The 16386-nt window shown below is 49.9% G+C and overlaps 1 protein-coding gene across 4 annotated transcripts in view; it reads left to right on the top strand.

The window, feature by feature from the left end:
* Positions 1-9144: 9144 nt before the first annotated feature.
* Positions 9145-16386, top strand: part of NKAIN4 (sodium/potassium transporting ATPase interacting 4) — a 47066-nt gene continuing 39824 nt past the window's right edge. For 2 of the 4 annotated variants that reach the window (XM_027473006.3, XM_021267979.4), the window contains exon 1: positions 9146-9570. In XM_027473006.3, the coding sequence (XP_027328807.1) occupies positions 9517-9570 (54 nt within the window). In that variant the 5' untranslated portion in view covers positions 9146-9516. Of the gene's footprint in view, positions 9571-16386 lie in introns of all 4 variants that reach the window. The other 2 variants (XM_072026539.1, XM_005009222.6) reach the window with 2 other exon arrangements.

Raw genomic sequence — 16386 nt, 5'->3', positions numbered from 1 at the left:
GGCCGGAGCGGGGAGAGTGGGCTGGGGTTGAGCTTTAGGGTGAGGGGAGAGGCCGCCTGCCCTGTTTTGGGGGTTTTAAGGCAAAAATATAACCGCCGATGGGCTTGGGGTGAAAATCGTGACGTGAAAAGTGGATAAAAAAAAATGGGAAGAAGAAATGTTGGAGGAAATAGTGGGAGATGATCTTTTTCATACGGCTGGCCTCAGGCCTTCTGTGTTGATGTGAAGGTTTTGTGTGCGTGTTTTCAAATAAAAGCTGCTCATCAGAATTAAACTCCACGACTCTTTATTTCCAAATCCTGCTTTTGGTAAAGGAGATATTTAAAAATGTTAAATTATCGTTTTATTTTATCTTTTCCTAAGGGAAGGGAAACAGAATGGTGTTGACCAAATGAAAACAAGCCCAGCCTTGTCCATGGCCTTCAGTCTTTTCTGGACATTTACTTCTAAATTGAAAACCTGGGGGCTCAGATCCCAAACGATACTGGGACTGCAGGTCTGTGGGGTGCCACACGAGTGATTTTTGTCAAGGTTGGGGGTTTTGGGGGCTTGCACCCGTGGCTGAGCGCTCCCAGAGGAAGATTTGCTTTTGTTGCTATCCAGCGACGCTCTGAAGGTGATGGGGAATGAGAGGATATGAAAAGGGAACGTGCAAGTGCTTTGTGATGGTTGCAGGCCTGTGCCCAGAGAGCACGTAGATAATAATCACTAATTTCATTTTAATCATCAACTGTAGACAGTCCGGAGCAAGGCTTTAACATTTACATATGAATCCCACGGAGACTATATGCTGCTCATTTTCGGTGCAACTCCTATTCTGGCCTTCATACTTAATAAGTAGGCTATTATCTTACTATCAGCGCATGGGAGATTAACAAGAGCCATTTTCATTACCGTTAATGGTAGCTACACACATAATCCCCCTGCATCAACAAGAAGATAATGGGCCCGTAAATGTGTGTGCCTTGGAAGGAGAGAGGGAGGGGTACGAAACATAAAGCAAACTCCGCTGAAATAATTTGCTCTTCCAGTTAAGGACAAAGTGGTCTCTTCTGATAAGCACCATTATTTTCTGGTAAACATGAACTAATGGGCAATGAGGTTCCCATTATGCGCACGCCGAATTATAAGATCTAATGAGAATATTAATCTTCGTTTTTCTGTATAGTTGGTTGAGAGTCCAGCGGTGACAATGGTGGGCTCGCATCCCGCGTTCAATACTTGTGCTCACAGCCTCAGGGGAGCAGTGTTGTGCAACATTTTTCATCTGTCGTGACGCAGGGCTAAGCCACCGATGTCTTCTGTGTTCTTCCCTAATTTACCAAATGTGCATGTTTGCTCTCTTTGGACAGCAAACCCTTGCAGTGGCAGCTTTGTCTTCCTGGGACCAAAACCGCTACTACCAGCGAAGCACAAATAGTGCTTCTGTTTTCACTACAAGCAGCAACATTGCAATTTGCCCTGCACACCTTTAAGCACTCGACGTACAGTGAGACAGAAGGACTTACCTACACACATGAAGGGTGCAGGATGGGATCGGCTGGTTTGCAGCAGGAATGAGGGGAAGCCACAGGCATTTGCCTTTCTTAGCAAGCAAATAAATGCACGCCTTTCACTGGCCATTCCAGTTTGCTCTGTTCCTGGAATTTGGGCTGGGTACATAGCTCTCTTCCCATCCCTGCAATGTGTGACAAATATCTATTATAAGATAGTAGATAATGCCAGCAAGAAACATTTGCAAATACATCCTGCATTGTATTCCCAATTCTTCCCCTTCACTACCTATGAATTGGTTCTCGCTTGAAAAGATATTACAAATACTTTTAGCACAATTGCCATTGTTATAATTGTTATGCCCAGAGTCAACCACATATGAAATGCGATGATAACAAACAAATTATAGGATAAAATAATAAAGCATTAGGCAGGCACAGGCTCTTTAAGCTGTATTCCATGCTGAGATTTTGCAAGTAGAAGTAATTTTACTGGGCTACAAAAAGATAACATTCAAACATGAAGCATAGTCTGATTTGAAAGCAGAGAAAACTGAAGCCCGATTCCACAAAAAAATCATAAATACATGCATCATAATTGCAGTGAAGAATAATCACAAGTGAAAGCTTATTGCTATAACCTACATAGCATGCGGCTTTGCTTGTAAGTTAATGATTTTGAATGATGGCTATGAAATTTCTTAGGTGAAAAAAAGTGTCTCTGGAAGAGGATTTAAAGCAAAGAATGCTCATTTTCACATTTTCCTCTTTTACAGCTTTCCTGCAGCCTTTCTAATCTATTAATAAGACTTGATTTTGTATAATTAATATTGCAGTCCCTGACATAAGTGAAGTAGTATTGCCACCCAATTTAAATTCCAAAAAAAACACCTGAAAAAAATCTCTTCTGAAATAGCTGTCAACATGAGTGTGGGGTTGGGAGAGATTCTTCATAGCCCATCAAAGATTAAAGGAAAAGCAAAACAAAACAAAGCAACAAACCTCTATTTTGCCTTGCTTAGTAACACCTATGTGGGATGAATATGATAGTACTGGTGGCGCTTGTCGTGGACTAAGCAGATGTCAATTTTTACTGCCCCCTTGCCTCCCAATGCACCTGAGATTATCTGCTACATCAGGGTAATATGCAGGGTGTCACAACGATTAAACTGGAGGGGAGCAAAAAGAAACAGAGATACCCATGTTAGATAAATCTATTTAATAAATCTGAAGAGCAAAGAGGAATAAACCTGTTTGCATGATAAATGTCCCCGTTCGAGTTCTGCGTTGTCATTATTTATGATTTAAGTAACTGTAACTGTGTGAAGAATAATAAAACATTAAACTTTTAGCTCTATGAGTAGTCTTGTTAGTTGATTGGAATATGCTAACACCGTTTTTTGGATGATCTTTCAACGTTTTCATTTATTATGTGCTATGAAGAGCACCCAGTGAGCACCCAGTGAGCACGTTGTCACCTGTGCCACCAAAGACCCGGTCCCATTTTTAAAAGAATGGGTTTGAGAGTTCAGCACGACTTCAGGGGGGTGTCTTCTTTTTGTAAATCTTGACAGAAGCTCATTCCTGCTAACATTATGACACAGAAAAATATGAGAAAAGTAATCTGGGAAATATTTTCTGCCATGGGGTGAAACATCAATCCCGTTCTTATTAAATATTTATTTTATTGTTATTATTTTCTGTGCTGAATAAATAATATTTGCTCATTATTAATTACAGCATTCAGGGCCATTGATATTCATGGCATTTGGCAGCCACGACGTAGCACCCTTACCCAGCTCCAATAAATTTTGCCACTAGGCTGTGGAAATGCCACCCGCACTTAATGAAATAATCACTTCCCTCTCATTGTGCAGGGGAACATGGCTTTATCCTTCCTTTTCAGCTAAGAAACCTGTGTATAAGGGTTTTTCTGACATATTTTCTTGGTTAAATTGATGTTGCCAAAGCCATAGCCACCACCAGCTACCCACTGGCCCTGCTGGTGCTGGGGCAAGAGAAGTTCAGGCGAGTCCTGCAGCCAAAATGCAGGGCCCTGGGCCCTGTTGTAGGAAATTCACATCTGGTTTGAGCTCAGTGCTCAATCAGGGCACTAAGACTTCCTTTGTGCTGCTGCAGTGACATTTCGTAGGGCTGGAGAAAAGCTTCAGCAGCCACTTGTGTTCGGAGACCTCTGCCGGACCTTCTGCCTACGCACGCATTGTCATTCTGGGAGCGAGGCAAAATTTGGGAAGTCTTCATGCAAGACAGCAGGGATTCTTACCAGAAAAGCTTTGATTTAACAAGCAGAGCTGCAGCTTTGTGTTATCATCCTTTAGGGGTGTGCAGCAGCCAGTACCGTGGTGCTGAGCCATGGCACGCGTGGCATCGTGCTGGGTCGGCACAGCCAGGGCAGGGGGCAGCAGCCTGGTGGCCCTGCTGGAGGGCTGCCACCTCCACGGGGATTCAGAAGGGACTTTTGGAGGCTTATTTCCAGGGTAATTAATTCTTCCTAAACTAACCGTGTATAAAAAATGCTCCTTCAGCCTGGTGGCACCTGACACTGCTGACTTCTTAACGCGCGCGAGGTCTTACTGGCTGGGACTGGAAATAATATGTCTGGAAAAGGGCAGAAAAGGGCTGGGACTGGAGAAAATATGGTGAAACAGGGCAGAAAAAGGCTCTGGTCGGTGTCTGTCCATGCTGGACTGGCTGTGCTCCTGCTGCACACTCCCCACCTCGGGCAGTGCAGCTGCCTCCTGACCCCCTGCCCTTCAGCAGGCACCCTAAAAGAACCCCACTATTGATTTCTTCTCTGTTGTATCACATGAGAACTTCTTTAATTGATTGGGGGAATTCTCTGGGAGGAAAGCTCAAATCCTAAGCACTCAGGGAAGCAGCTTGGCGAAAAGAAAGACAGCAAAAAGGCTGCCCAAAATCAGAGGCTGCTCTCAGCCTTTTGGCCCCTTTGGTCCTATCATTTGAGAAATGCAACTGTTGCATGGAAGCCTCGAATAATCACTTGGTATCGATACCCGGGGACCTTGGCAGCTGCACTGAATTACTTCTTGGTCACACCGCCCAGAGAAACTGCAGCTGGAAATGTGGCTGCAATCATGCCAGCGACTCGGATTGCAGGGGCTGGGAGCTGGGCTGTCAGCTGTGACAGCTTGCTTTTCCTGCGGGAATTAACCCTTGGGGCACTCCCTCCTCCTTCCCCAGGAGGAAAAACGCATCGTGATGTGATACTGGTCATGGTTCCTTCATGCAAACCTTTGATCGTATGAACAAGGCGGCCGGATCACTAAATGTGGACAAATCTTGCACCTCGCTGTTGCTCTGGCACAGTGGAGAGCTCCGAAGCTGCCTCCCACCTCTGCCACCCTCCACCTCCTCGTCCAAGGGTGATGAGGATCCGTGGGGCTCAGCGAGCCAACAGTAGGGAAATACAATCGCAGAATGTGGTTGATGGAGGTGTAGAAATGCCAAAAAGTCTCATCAGGATCCGTCCCCAAGCAGCATCCGAGACTTCAGGAGGAAAATGACAGATTCCACGCACCGCTTCTGATAAATTTTACAGGTTGCCCTGGGCTGCTGGGAAACTATTTCCAGACACAAAAGTCACTGAGATTGTCTCCTCGCTTGTGTAGTGATGAGACTGATTTTTAAAACTCTTGCTTCAACCTCACAGTGCTGCCCTGTTTTCTTCATTTTTTTTTAATTTATTTTTTTTTTCAGAGGGGGAGAGCAGCATGCTTATTCTTTCTGGGCACCACAGGCTGAGCGTGCAGCACTGTGGCGCTGCTCACTTTGTGCTTCTCTGCCTCTGGTCCCTCTGGTGGAGGAAGGACGTGTGCGTGCTGCTGCCACCGCTCAGGTCCTCTCCTCGGGTACTCTTGGCTTCAGCAGCTCTAAACAACTCCCTTGTTATTACCCCAGGGTAATGGGAGCTTAAAAACATCACAAATTAAAAACGAGAAGATCAAAAGTGCTTGCCCTTTCCATAATCTCTTTCTCCAGAAAGAGATTTTTTTTTTTTTTTTGTCTATCTGGCTCAGTAATGCTTTCCTATATAAAAATGTCTTAAGTAGGACACAGGGGAAGATCACAAAGTCTGCTTTCTGTAGCCAGCCCTTGCTGTACGAGGTGAGCAGTGACACCTCCGTCACCACGGTCCAGGTCCTGTCACAACATCCAACATTCCTCCTGATTTATCCTCATCCATTCCTTCGGAGCACCCCCAGTGTCCTGGAGCAGGAGCTTTGGCAGCTCACCCAGCTCCCACTGATTTCCAGTTCTCCAACTGATTGTTTCAAATGTGTCCCTTGTGAAGTCCTGCACACAAAGGAAAGGAGCCATTGATCAGACAGCTGGCAGCAAGTTTTACTTCTGATTTGGGACAGAAGAATGGGATTTGATGCGCCACCTTGGAAAGGCTGCTGTTGGCCCCGAGGGAGCAGTAAGGGCACAAAGCCCAGAGACAGGCACATTTTGCCTTTTGGATGTGGCATTGATAGGGCTGGAGGACTCTGACACCGCTGCGTTTGATCAGGTGTCCGTAAAGCCGCCGTGACCCAGCTGGGGTTATTAAAACGGAGAGGAGGTGAATGTCAATGAAGTGAGAGGAATAAAGCACCCACACGCATTGCAGGATGTGAGAGCATCTACAGCTTCCAGCTCTGACTGCCCCAGGGCTTGGGCTGTGAAAAGATGTGTCCCAGGCTGATACCTCCAGCCCCGGGTGTGCTTCTTGTTGTCAGACCGAGGAGGCTACGGACACGAGGGATAATGAGCTGCAGGGAGGCACTGCTGCTGCTTTCTTTCAAGCGTGCCAACTTTGCTTCTTGGGTTCTTCCAAAGCACAACGGTGACCATGAAATTATTTAAATGTCATCAGCCGGGAACAAGCAGCCACCAGTCTTCTTGTCTCAGGTTAACCGCCCTTGGCACAGCAAATTTCCCTCTCTGAAGGGATGGGACCGGGTTCCTGATTCAAGCTCTGGCTGAGAACGGGGACATTCAGTCTCTGGAGCCTCATGTGTACCTGGGGATAATTCCCAGCTGGACTTCATCCCAGGAGGAGGCTGGAGGAAGACAAAAGGAATCACCAGGAACTCAGATGGCTCCAAGGTGCTCACAGCTTTCAGCAGGTGCTGGCAGCTCCTGTGGCCACACCAAGCCAAGTGTCCCTGTGCAGTGGCCCATGGCACATCCCTGGTGGCACAGCACACATCAGGGGTGGCACTGTGTTATGTACACCTCCAACAGCGCCTAGCTAATCCACCCCTAATTAAATATACCCAATTAAGATCTAAATTCCATGTGTTTTACTCACTTAGGTCCAAATTCAGCTAAGTGAGTGTTTCATCGCTGAGATAAGGGGTTTTCTGGAGCTCTGCAGGAGGCTTTTTAATTGGCTTGCAAAAAATGACCAAGACACCAGGCTCAAACCTCACACACCTCTGATGGTGCCCACCATCAGCCGAGGCTGAAGAGCAGCCTCCGACGTGGGAGCAGCCCCGCTAACCCCAACCAGGGGGGTACCTGGAGGCTTCGGGGCAGATCCCCTCTGTGCAAGGGCCTCCTGCCGTACCCATGCCGAGAAATCCCCAATAGAGGTTGCAAAAACAGGCTCTGGGAGCTCCAGGTCTCCTTTTGAGATACCATTGTGTTATCACTGCTGTTTTGCCCTGCTTAAGAGGCTCAGATGATTTAGTGTTCGCCTTCAGATGCATGCGGAGTCCCAGCCCACATGCAGTTGCCTTTTCCTTGGTTTATCGAGATGAAAGTGCGGGGGGTGGGGAAATCCTGCCTGTTTGTGTCAAACTTGTTATTTCAGCAGCGGTACCTTTGGCTGTTTCTCACAACGTCTCCTTTGTAGGACGGCTGTGCTGGAAAATAGCGATGCTTAGGGGAGGTTTTTAGAAGCAGGAGATAACAAAAGGTGCAGAAAACCTTGACACGCGCCCCAAAGGCCAGGTAGTAAGGGGCACAGCTGCAGCCCAGCCTTCTCCACGCTGCTCCCAGCAGTCTCCAGAGCACATCACACCCCTCCTGGTGGCCTTGAGCTTCTGTTACAGATCTGATGTCAGGCTGCCTGACCCTACAGTGCAGGGGGATGTCCCCATGCAGTTCGTAAGGAATGGTGCACCGACATTCATTAAAAAATAATCTGGTCTTTGTTCCTACTGCCTCTGCCATCCCCAGTCCACCTTCCTGGGAAGACGAATGCTGCCACAGCTTCTTCAGTCCACGGTTTTCTGGGGGAAATAAATTGGTTTCTTCTCCGGGTGTACTCCTTTCACCTATAATAAAGTGTGTTTTATTGTATCCGACTGCGCTAATTGCTGCCCTCGTTATGCTCGGTGCACAGGTCAGATAATCAATACACTTCACCATTTAAAACCAGTAGGACTTGTGATCATTTCAGAGCCTGTCTCCTAAGCTTAGGTATTCACAATGTGCTTGTTTGTTTGTTTTTCTCCCCGGGGCTGATTTGAATGACAACAACGTTGTTAGTAGCAGGTTTCTGACGTTCACAGCGCCTCAGGACTAACCCTGGGGCCCTCTGTGATAATCAAGCAGTGCTTCCCTCCAGCCAGATGATAGAGCCTTTGTCATCTCAGCTGCCATCTCCTTCTCCCACCACTGCAAGCAGCAGCCTGGTGTTTGTTCAGAGGGACGTGGAGCCGATCCCTCCTGGTACCAAAGTCACGCTCTGCTCGGCGGCAGGAGCAAACCCCGGTCTTGTGTCCGAGGAAAAAAAAAAGCAGTGGGAGAACAAACTTCACCCCACAGCCGCTGAAGTCGCTGGAGGCTGCCAAGAGAGCACGTCGTCATCAGATGAGTCTCCCCCAAAGCTTCTTATCCTGCTGTGCTGGAGCTTAGCACTAAGCAGGTCCCGCTCCCAGCACACGTGTGTGTGCGCCCTGCTCCTGGGGCTGGCCAGGAGACCGTGGCAGGAGGTGACATGAGCCCGTGCCTCCTGGTCCCACTCCTCCTTCTGGGCAGGAGGCAGCGGGGAGGGCTCAGGGGGTGAAGGAGGTGGCTGGGTGCTCGTGGCTTTGCTGTTTGAAGCTGAAGCAGCCTGCCCTGCTTGTCTACACGTGGGGCTGGGATGTCCCCGGGGAAGCTCTCCACGCAGGAGGTGCTCCCCTGAGCACTTCTGCAAGCAGCCAGGTGGGATTCGTGCACAAACCTGGCTTTAAATGCCCATAAACGTGCATTTTAAGGAATTCCTTGCCTTATCCCCCTGCCTGAGCTTGTCTTCCCCGTGCACTTTAGCTGACAAAGTTTATGGTAAGAACCATTGCATTTTAGCTTAATTCGGGGCTTAATGATGTTGGGGTGAGCGAGCCAGCATCTGCACGGGGTGGAAGGTGAGGAGAACATGTAGGAATGGGGGAAGAGATCCCGATTCCCATCTCCTAGGACACCCTACAGGCTCCGTGCCCTACATGCACAGCCTGCCCAGCACGCCCCCTGCCCCAGCACCCACCGAGCACCCCTGTGCAGCGGGCGACCCACCGGGGCGACCCTGCAAATGATCATTATCATGCAAATAAATCCAGGGGGCACTCGCAAGGGCTCGGGGAGCTGCCGGGCCGCGGCGCTGCCGGGCTCAGCCCCGGGGAGGGCTCTGGGGGGGGCGGCAGCAGCCGAAGGAGGGGGCTCGGGGGGCGCGTCCCAGCCCCGGCACCCGGCGGGACGGGAGCCTCCGACGGGGAATCGCCCTTTTAAGCAGCGGTCCCTCTGCCTCCCCGGCTCCTGGAGGGGCTCCGGCAGCCTCTGAGACCTCCGTCCGTCTGTCCGCCCGTCCGTCCGTCCCTCCTCCTCCTCCTCTCCCGCCCTGCCCGGCTGCCAGCGGCGGCTGCGCTCCGTGCTGCGGGCGGGGGCGCGGGGAGCCGCAGGGCGGCGGTGGGGCTCTCCCTGTCCCCGTGTCCCTGTGTCCCCGTGTCCCTGTCCGTGCGTCTGTCCCTCTCCTTCTGTCCCTGTCCCTGCCCCGGGGCCGCGCTCGGGGACCATGGGATGCTGCACCGGGCGCTGCACCCTGATTTTCCTCTGCGCTCTGCAGCTGGTAAGTGCCGGAGCTCCGGGGGCTGCTCCAGCCGAGCCTCCCCCTTCGTGCCGGGAGCGAATTTGGGGGTGCCGAGGGCTGCCCGGGCCGGGGAGGGGGCAGTCGTGCTGGGATGAAGCCCCCCCCCAGGTTGGGACGAAGCCCCCCGGTGCCCAGGGTCGACAGGGGAAGGGGTGGTGGGGGCAGCCCAGGGCTCGCTGCGGAGCTTGTTGGAGCTTAAACCTCGGGGAAACGTGGGGTCGGTTAGTTTCTTGTTGGTTGCTTTGGGTTTGGTTCTTTTGGGTTTGGTTCTTTTGGGTTTGGTTACACTGGATTTAGTTGCTTTGGATTTTGGGTTGCTTTGAGTTTGGTCGCTTCGGGTTTGATTGCTTTGAGTTCTTGTTGCTTCGGGTTTGGTTGCTCTGGGTTTGCTTGTTTGGGGTTTGATTGCCTTGGGTTTGGTTGCTTGTTTGTTTGCCTGCTTGCTTTTTAACTCCTCGGTGTACAAGTTTGTGCTTATTGACTCCAACTACACAACCCAGGCGTCCCGGCGGGCTCGGTGGCGATGCTCAAAGGCAACGCAAACTTCAGCCGTGCCCAGCCCCACTGGGTCTGCATCACCCTGCACGGGATGGGGCTGCGCAGGCTGCGAGGGAATTATTTCAGCCAGTCTCGGGGTGGTGTGTTCATATACGACGTGCTTCCATGTCCATTTATTTAGGAATAAGCTGCCCGGTGTGTCCCTTGAGGGGTCCCCATCCCTCTGCACATGCCGGTGGCAAACAAAGGTCTGGCTGTGCCGAGCCCTGCGCACCCCGCCTGGACCCGAGGGTCCCCTTCTTGTCCATAGCTGAAGGCTCCAGGGCTCCTCCAGCATTAAAAAGGAAATAACAGCGTTCCTGTACTTAATTTCATGTAGATCTCCCGAATTTGCTTGATTTTGGAGTGCTAGGGGTGTGCAGGGAACGGCAATCTTTCTTCTAAGTTGTTGAAGAGTGAGCTGGAGCCAAGGGGCGAATCCAGCTAAAACTCTTTGTGCTGGGGTCGCTCGCTGTGACAGCAGCTTGTTTTCTGCCAAGAGGCAGCGAGCAGGCACTTGGCTGAAGGTGGGAGAGCCTCTCATGAGAAAAAAATGGGAACCTGCTAGTTTTCTGCCCTAAATGAGAGGGGAGCAGAGTGGGAATACCCCTGTGAACTGTGAGCAGCACAATCGCAAGATGTGGATGGAAGATTTGACTCAGAGTTAAACAAAACGCAGAATAGAAGTTTTTCGCACAAAGCACCTCCCTCGGCATATTTATGAGCGGCTTGAATGGCCGGGGAGTGTATTTAGTCTCCTGGATTATTTCTTTTGATTTCTCACCCGTGATCACAGAAGAAAGAAGCTGTGCCCCGTATTACGTTAGAAATTGGCATCTCCACCCCGACTGTCTCTGAACCCCATCACCATGCCATCCCACTTTAAGGCACACACTCGCATACACCGGAGGGAAAAAAATGAAAAAGAAAAAAAGCCACGGGCTGCTGGTGCTGTTCTTATTCCTGACAAGCGTGGGAGTTTTTTCGTATCCAAGATACGGGGACAAAGAACCCCCAGCATTTTATTTTCCTTAAGACCCTCCTCCTGGAAGAAAAGAATCAGTTTGGCTCATTCTTAAGCAAGTTTGGATGCCTCGGCCGTGGCGATTTCCCATGGCACTCGCGGGGTGAATTGGTAGAGCTGGAAAAATGTGAACTATGGGGAGGGAATTCCTGGAGCTCCGCTCCGATGGGGGTGAGGTCAGGAGATCCTGGCTGGTTCCCAGCAAGTGCTTGGGTGAGGGTGAGGTCCAGCCTGGTGCTTTTTTATTATTATTAATTTTATTTTAAGTGATGCTTGTCCGTAAGACTTCGCATCATTTCCACATCACTACAGCCAAGTGACCTGCAGGACTCACTGCTGCTCGGAGTGGGCTCTGCTGAGACAAAACACTGAAGCAATCAGGCCAAGATCATCAATAAATTATAACGACGTGAACTTCCTTTGTTCCTCTCGTGTCTCTGCTCTGCTTCATTTGATACTTTGAACCCTTCACAGTCTTTCCTGCGTGTTGCCAAGCTCGGTGCCTCCCAGTGCCAAAGTCCCGGGGTGAAACCCTGGCTCCTCTGTGGGCAGTGGATGTTTTGCCTCTAACTTGAACGGGCAGAGCACTGCAGCTGTGGCATTTCCCACTTCAGTTCTGCAGCACAGCCTTCGGTTTCTTTACATATTCTCATGTCAGTTCCTCCAGGCTTCACCGGGGCTTTTTGTAAACAATGAATGGAAACATGAAATAACACCCCCTGCCCCAAAAATGAAACAGAATTGGCTTGCAATGTGTTTTTTTTTTTTTTTTTCAGTTTGCTTTCTTATGAGGTGCAAGTCGCTGAGTTGGTGTGGGGGGAAGTGTTTGCAAACTGCAGTTTCAGTGTTTCCCTGGGGAAAAAGAAACAACAACAAAAAAAAAGCCAAAAGCAGAAAACATATTAATCGCTGCTGTGTGCGCTCCCCAAACAAAAAAGTTTGTGATCCCGTGGCAGAGCAGAACAACTTGTGAATTCAAGGAGCTGCTACACAGCGCGAATACCAACGAGATCCTCAGCCCCCCACGGGCTGAGCGCTCGCGGCAGAGGCGAGCAGAGCCGAACGCGGCCGGCTGCAGAAAATCAGGGCTGGCTCCCCAGCGGTTTGCTAATCAGAGGGGGAGAGGCGAGGCTGTAGTTTGAATAAATAATTCGCCGCGTTCCAATTTTAGGTTATTGTTTCCTCGCAACGTCCACCTTCGGCTCTCCTGGCTGGTCTGTGCTGGAGGGAGGCCATGAGGAGGTTGGGGCTCTCCTACCCGTGGGTCCTGCTGTGCATTGCTGCCCCAAATTCCTCCCTTCTTCCCCGTCCATCCCTGTCTTCAGCAGAAGTTGGGGTGAGTGGCCAAACTGGGACCACCCCACAGAGGGGATTGTCCTCAGCCCCAGCACAGAGGAGGGCCACGAGCGAGGTGCGGGGCTGTGGTAGCCCAGAGCTTGAGGGGTAGGTTAATAGCTGCTGCAGCCTCCCACCCCAGTCGAAAAAAGGGTAACGAGAAACACATGTCTGACCCCATCACTGTGCTGGCCAGGCCTGCAGGGGGATGCTCTGTCCTATTAATTTCCTCCAGTGTTGAAATTCCCAAGGGTTTTGTCACCGCTTGGTTCTAGCACCTCTCCTCCAGGTGCTAACAGCGCCTTCAGCACCTTCACGCCCTCGCTAATCCTGCCCAGGGAAAGCCCCAGGCAAGGCTGAAAAGAGATTGCTGGCCTCCCAATGAGCAGAGCAGCACCCGGATCCTGCAAGGGAGCCTCTACGGGGGTTCAGGAACATCCCTCGTAGAAATTAGGGTTGGAAAGGGCTTGTCAAGGGCAGGCGTCCACGTGGTTCGCAGCCAGCAGGGCCACGGGGCTGCAGCCTAGGTTGCGGTGAGGAACCACAGCTGGGGCTCAGGCAGTGAAATATTAAAAAAAAAATCCTTGATTTGCTTCTTTCCTCCCCGACAGCCTGAGATTGCACCCAAACAGAGTGTTTTCTAGAGTAATAAGCGATCGTGCGCTGAAGGCACTACGTGAATTTATTTCCACCAAGCTGAGCATGGAAAAATTCCCTCCCTCCCCATGCCCTGTCCCAATAAATCAAACAACTGCAGTTTCTTTACATTCTGTCCATGGATTGAGAGCTCAGATGCCAAGCAAAGCCTGGAGACAATTTTACAGATACATTATAAATCCCCCTAGAATAAGAGCTTCTAATGGAAAAAGTGACTAACACTTCAAATGAGCGCAGAACACGGCGCCCTGGGACGGGCCTGCAGATTGAGACTAACCAAAAGTAACTATATACCTTTATTTATTTATTTTCTTCTGCTCCTTCTCCCTCGCTCCCTTCTCGGCAATGCCTTTTTAATCTCTTGCAGAAGGGGGTGACCAGTGCTGGAAAGTATTTGGAACCAGCACAGATCCTTCCCTAGCTGCTCCCTCGTAACTGGAGCGGTCGCGGCGGCTTGGGCGAGACGCGAGGCGATGGAGAGCACGCGAGGGGTCGGGGCAAAAGGGGAGAAAACGGGCACGTGGGGTTGCACAGAGCATCTGGGAAGGCAGGATTTGGAGGAAAAAAGAAAAAAAAATGAGTTAAAATGGGTGGATTCAAGCTGGTCAGTGCCCCTGGGTCTGCAGGAGGGAGGTTGGCAGGGTGTTTTCCTCTCCAAGAGGCAAGCGGGATGGCGGTGTCGGCATTTTGGGGCTGTGGTGGTGGTTTTCTCTCCATCCCAGGGAGATTTTGAATGGGAAGCAGGGTGGGGAAAGCGAGGCCCATCTCTCCCCCTCCGTCAGCTGCCTCCGGAGCTGGGGCAGTTGGATGCATCTCCTGGGGGAGCCCTGAGCCCGGGCAGCTGTGGCACGGCTGAGCACAAAGCACTGAAGGCGAGAGCAGGTGCAGGGGGAAGCACGGTGTCCCTTTGCTCATCATGCTGATCAGGCCCACTCCAAAATTGCCTCGCGCTCTCCCCAGCTGTTTATCTTCTCCAGGTTTTGTGCTTAGATTGCAATCCCGCTGGAGAAGGGACTGTCTTTTGTGCATACGCACAGCACCCAACACCGTGATGGCTCGATCCTTTCCCGAAGTCCTTGAACAATACTCCGGGCTAAATAATAACATAAGTCTAAGGCTATATTTGACAGATGCTGTCTTCTCCGTGTCTGTTCCAGACAAAGGAAAATTAAAGCTGTGCCAATAATAGAGCTCGTCAGCATTTTCCACTGATGCTGACTTTCAGTAGAAACCTGGGGATTTGACTAAATGAATATTTTCATGAGAAGTATCTGCTTTCCATAGACAATTCCGAGTTTTTCTCCAAAGTTTTGGCCAGAATATTTTGGCGAAAAATCAAAAATGTGCTGGCAAAGGCTTGCTGTGCTGGCGAACATTTTTAATTTTGGAGTTGTGGGGCTTTTCTTACAAAAAGTTGAATTTTTGCATGCGGAGATCTTTTTTTTTTTTTTTTTTTTTTTACTTTTTCCTGAACAACTGGAGTCCGTAACAGTGCAGCACAGCGGTCTGAGCCCAAAAGCAGCACAAGGCGAGAGGGGTTTGGGGTACACGCAGGGTGTTTGAGGCAGCCCGTGCCCGTGTTCCCCATCACGGTGGCACAGCCCACACGTGACTCACAGGAACCAGGTTGCTCTGTGCCCTCTATCCAAACCCATCTAGCACTTTCAGACCAGGACTGACATTTGGCAAAGACCGAGCCAAAAAGCAGCTGAGGGCAGGGCTGGTGCTGGTCAACTCCTCTCGGACTCCCAGGGCTTTATTTCGCCTGGCGCATTGCATTTGCCCGACCACGCTCTGTGGTTTTGCCTCCCCTTTTTTCTCTCCCCGAGCCCCGGGGCCACGCAAGAAGCAAAGGAGCTGGTTTTCCCCCAAAAGGGAGCCTCTCCCCTGCCTGGTGTGGGGCTGAGGGGCCGGGAGAGCTGCGCCTGCCAGGGGCCCTTCCCAGCGCGGAGCTGACGTTGCTCCATTGTGTGCTAATAATATACGGAAACGCGGCTCGTTTTGGCCGGGGTGCAGGATGGAGCCCTTCCAAGAATCTGCTCCAGGGGCCCTCCAGTAGGAACTCTTGGAGAATAAGCTGGATAACAAAGGCCAGATTGTGATGGCTTTTCCTCCAGGAAAACCCTGGAATAGCCTATCGCTTTCTGAGCACTTAAGACAACGCATATGATTTCGCGAGGGCTGAGTGCCCCAGCTGGAGCTTTCCCTTCTCCCATTAACAAAGCGTTGGGTTTGAGGTCGGTAGAACCGGACCTTTCCTTGTTATTGAAAAGCAGAGATAATTTGTGATTTAACGTCCCTATGGTTGTGGGGTTCCCTTTGTCCCCATTCCTCCTGGGCTGGAGTAAATGTGGTGAGCAGACCTGGCTGCATTGGTTGTGTCTACGTTGAGACTTGGTAGGAAGAACATTTTCAACAAAGTGGAAACTTTTTTTTTTTGTGTGTGTCAAAGGCAGTGCATTCTTTTTCCATTCCCCGTATCTAAAACACAAGGGTTTAAAATAAAAACAAAAAAAAAAAAAAAGAAAAAAGAAAGAAAAAGGACATTTCTTGCAAATACTCTGGCATTTAGCAATGTTTGCTGAAGATGATGGGAGTTTTATTGTGCCAAACCCCAGCTGTTTTGAACTTTTCAGAAGTGTTTTCAAGCTTCTGTCAAAAAAAAATTGAGAAGTCTCACCAAAAAGAAGTTTTGGTTTTGGTGTTTTTTATCGGAATTTTGAGGTCTGAACATTTTCATCTTCCAAACATCTCTGATGTCATCACGTTGGGAGCTCCGATGTACTTCCTAAGGACTGGGGCTTAAGGGGAGAACTTCTCAAAAAGAAAGCACAGGCTTTGGGGTTGCTGCAGTGCACTGGCTCGCTGGGTTGATTTGTTACCTGTTTATAGGACACTGCTTTTTGGTGTATTTGTTGTTGAAGGAAACTCGGTGAATAACACTCAGTAGAACTGCCAATCTGAGATATTTTATAGTCCTTCAAAAATCATATTATGGCTCTTAAAGTTCACGAGATCTCAAAATAAGAATAAACGGCTCCTGCTTGGCTTGTTTATGGAGCTCTGGTAAGGGTCACAATATTATTTCATCTTCTTCTTGTCGGGGATAACAGCGAAGGTTACAAAAGCAAGGATTAACAGCAGTAAAAAGAAGTGAAGCAGCACTAGTAAAGTAATAACAGGAAAGTGGTTATTAGCAGTCGGGATGAGAAAAACTGAAATCACTGAAACCCCATTGAGCT

The sequence above is a fragment of the Anas platyrhynchos genome, chromosome 21, assembly GCF_047663525.1.
Source record: "Anas platyrhynchos isolate ZD024472 breed Pekin duck chromosome 21, IASCAAS_PekinDuck_T2T, whole genome shotgun sequence".
In the NCBI taxonomy this organism is placed as follows: domain Eukaryota; kingdom Metazoa; phylum Chordata; class Aves; order Anseriformes; family Anatidae; genus Anas; species Anas platyrhynchos.
Note: the sequence above shows the minus strand (reverse complement) of the source record. Positions and strands in the feature narration are given on the sequence as shown.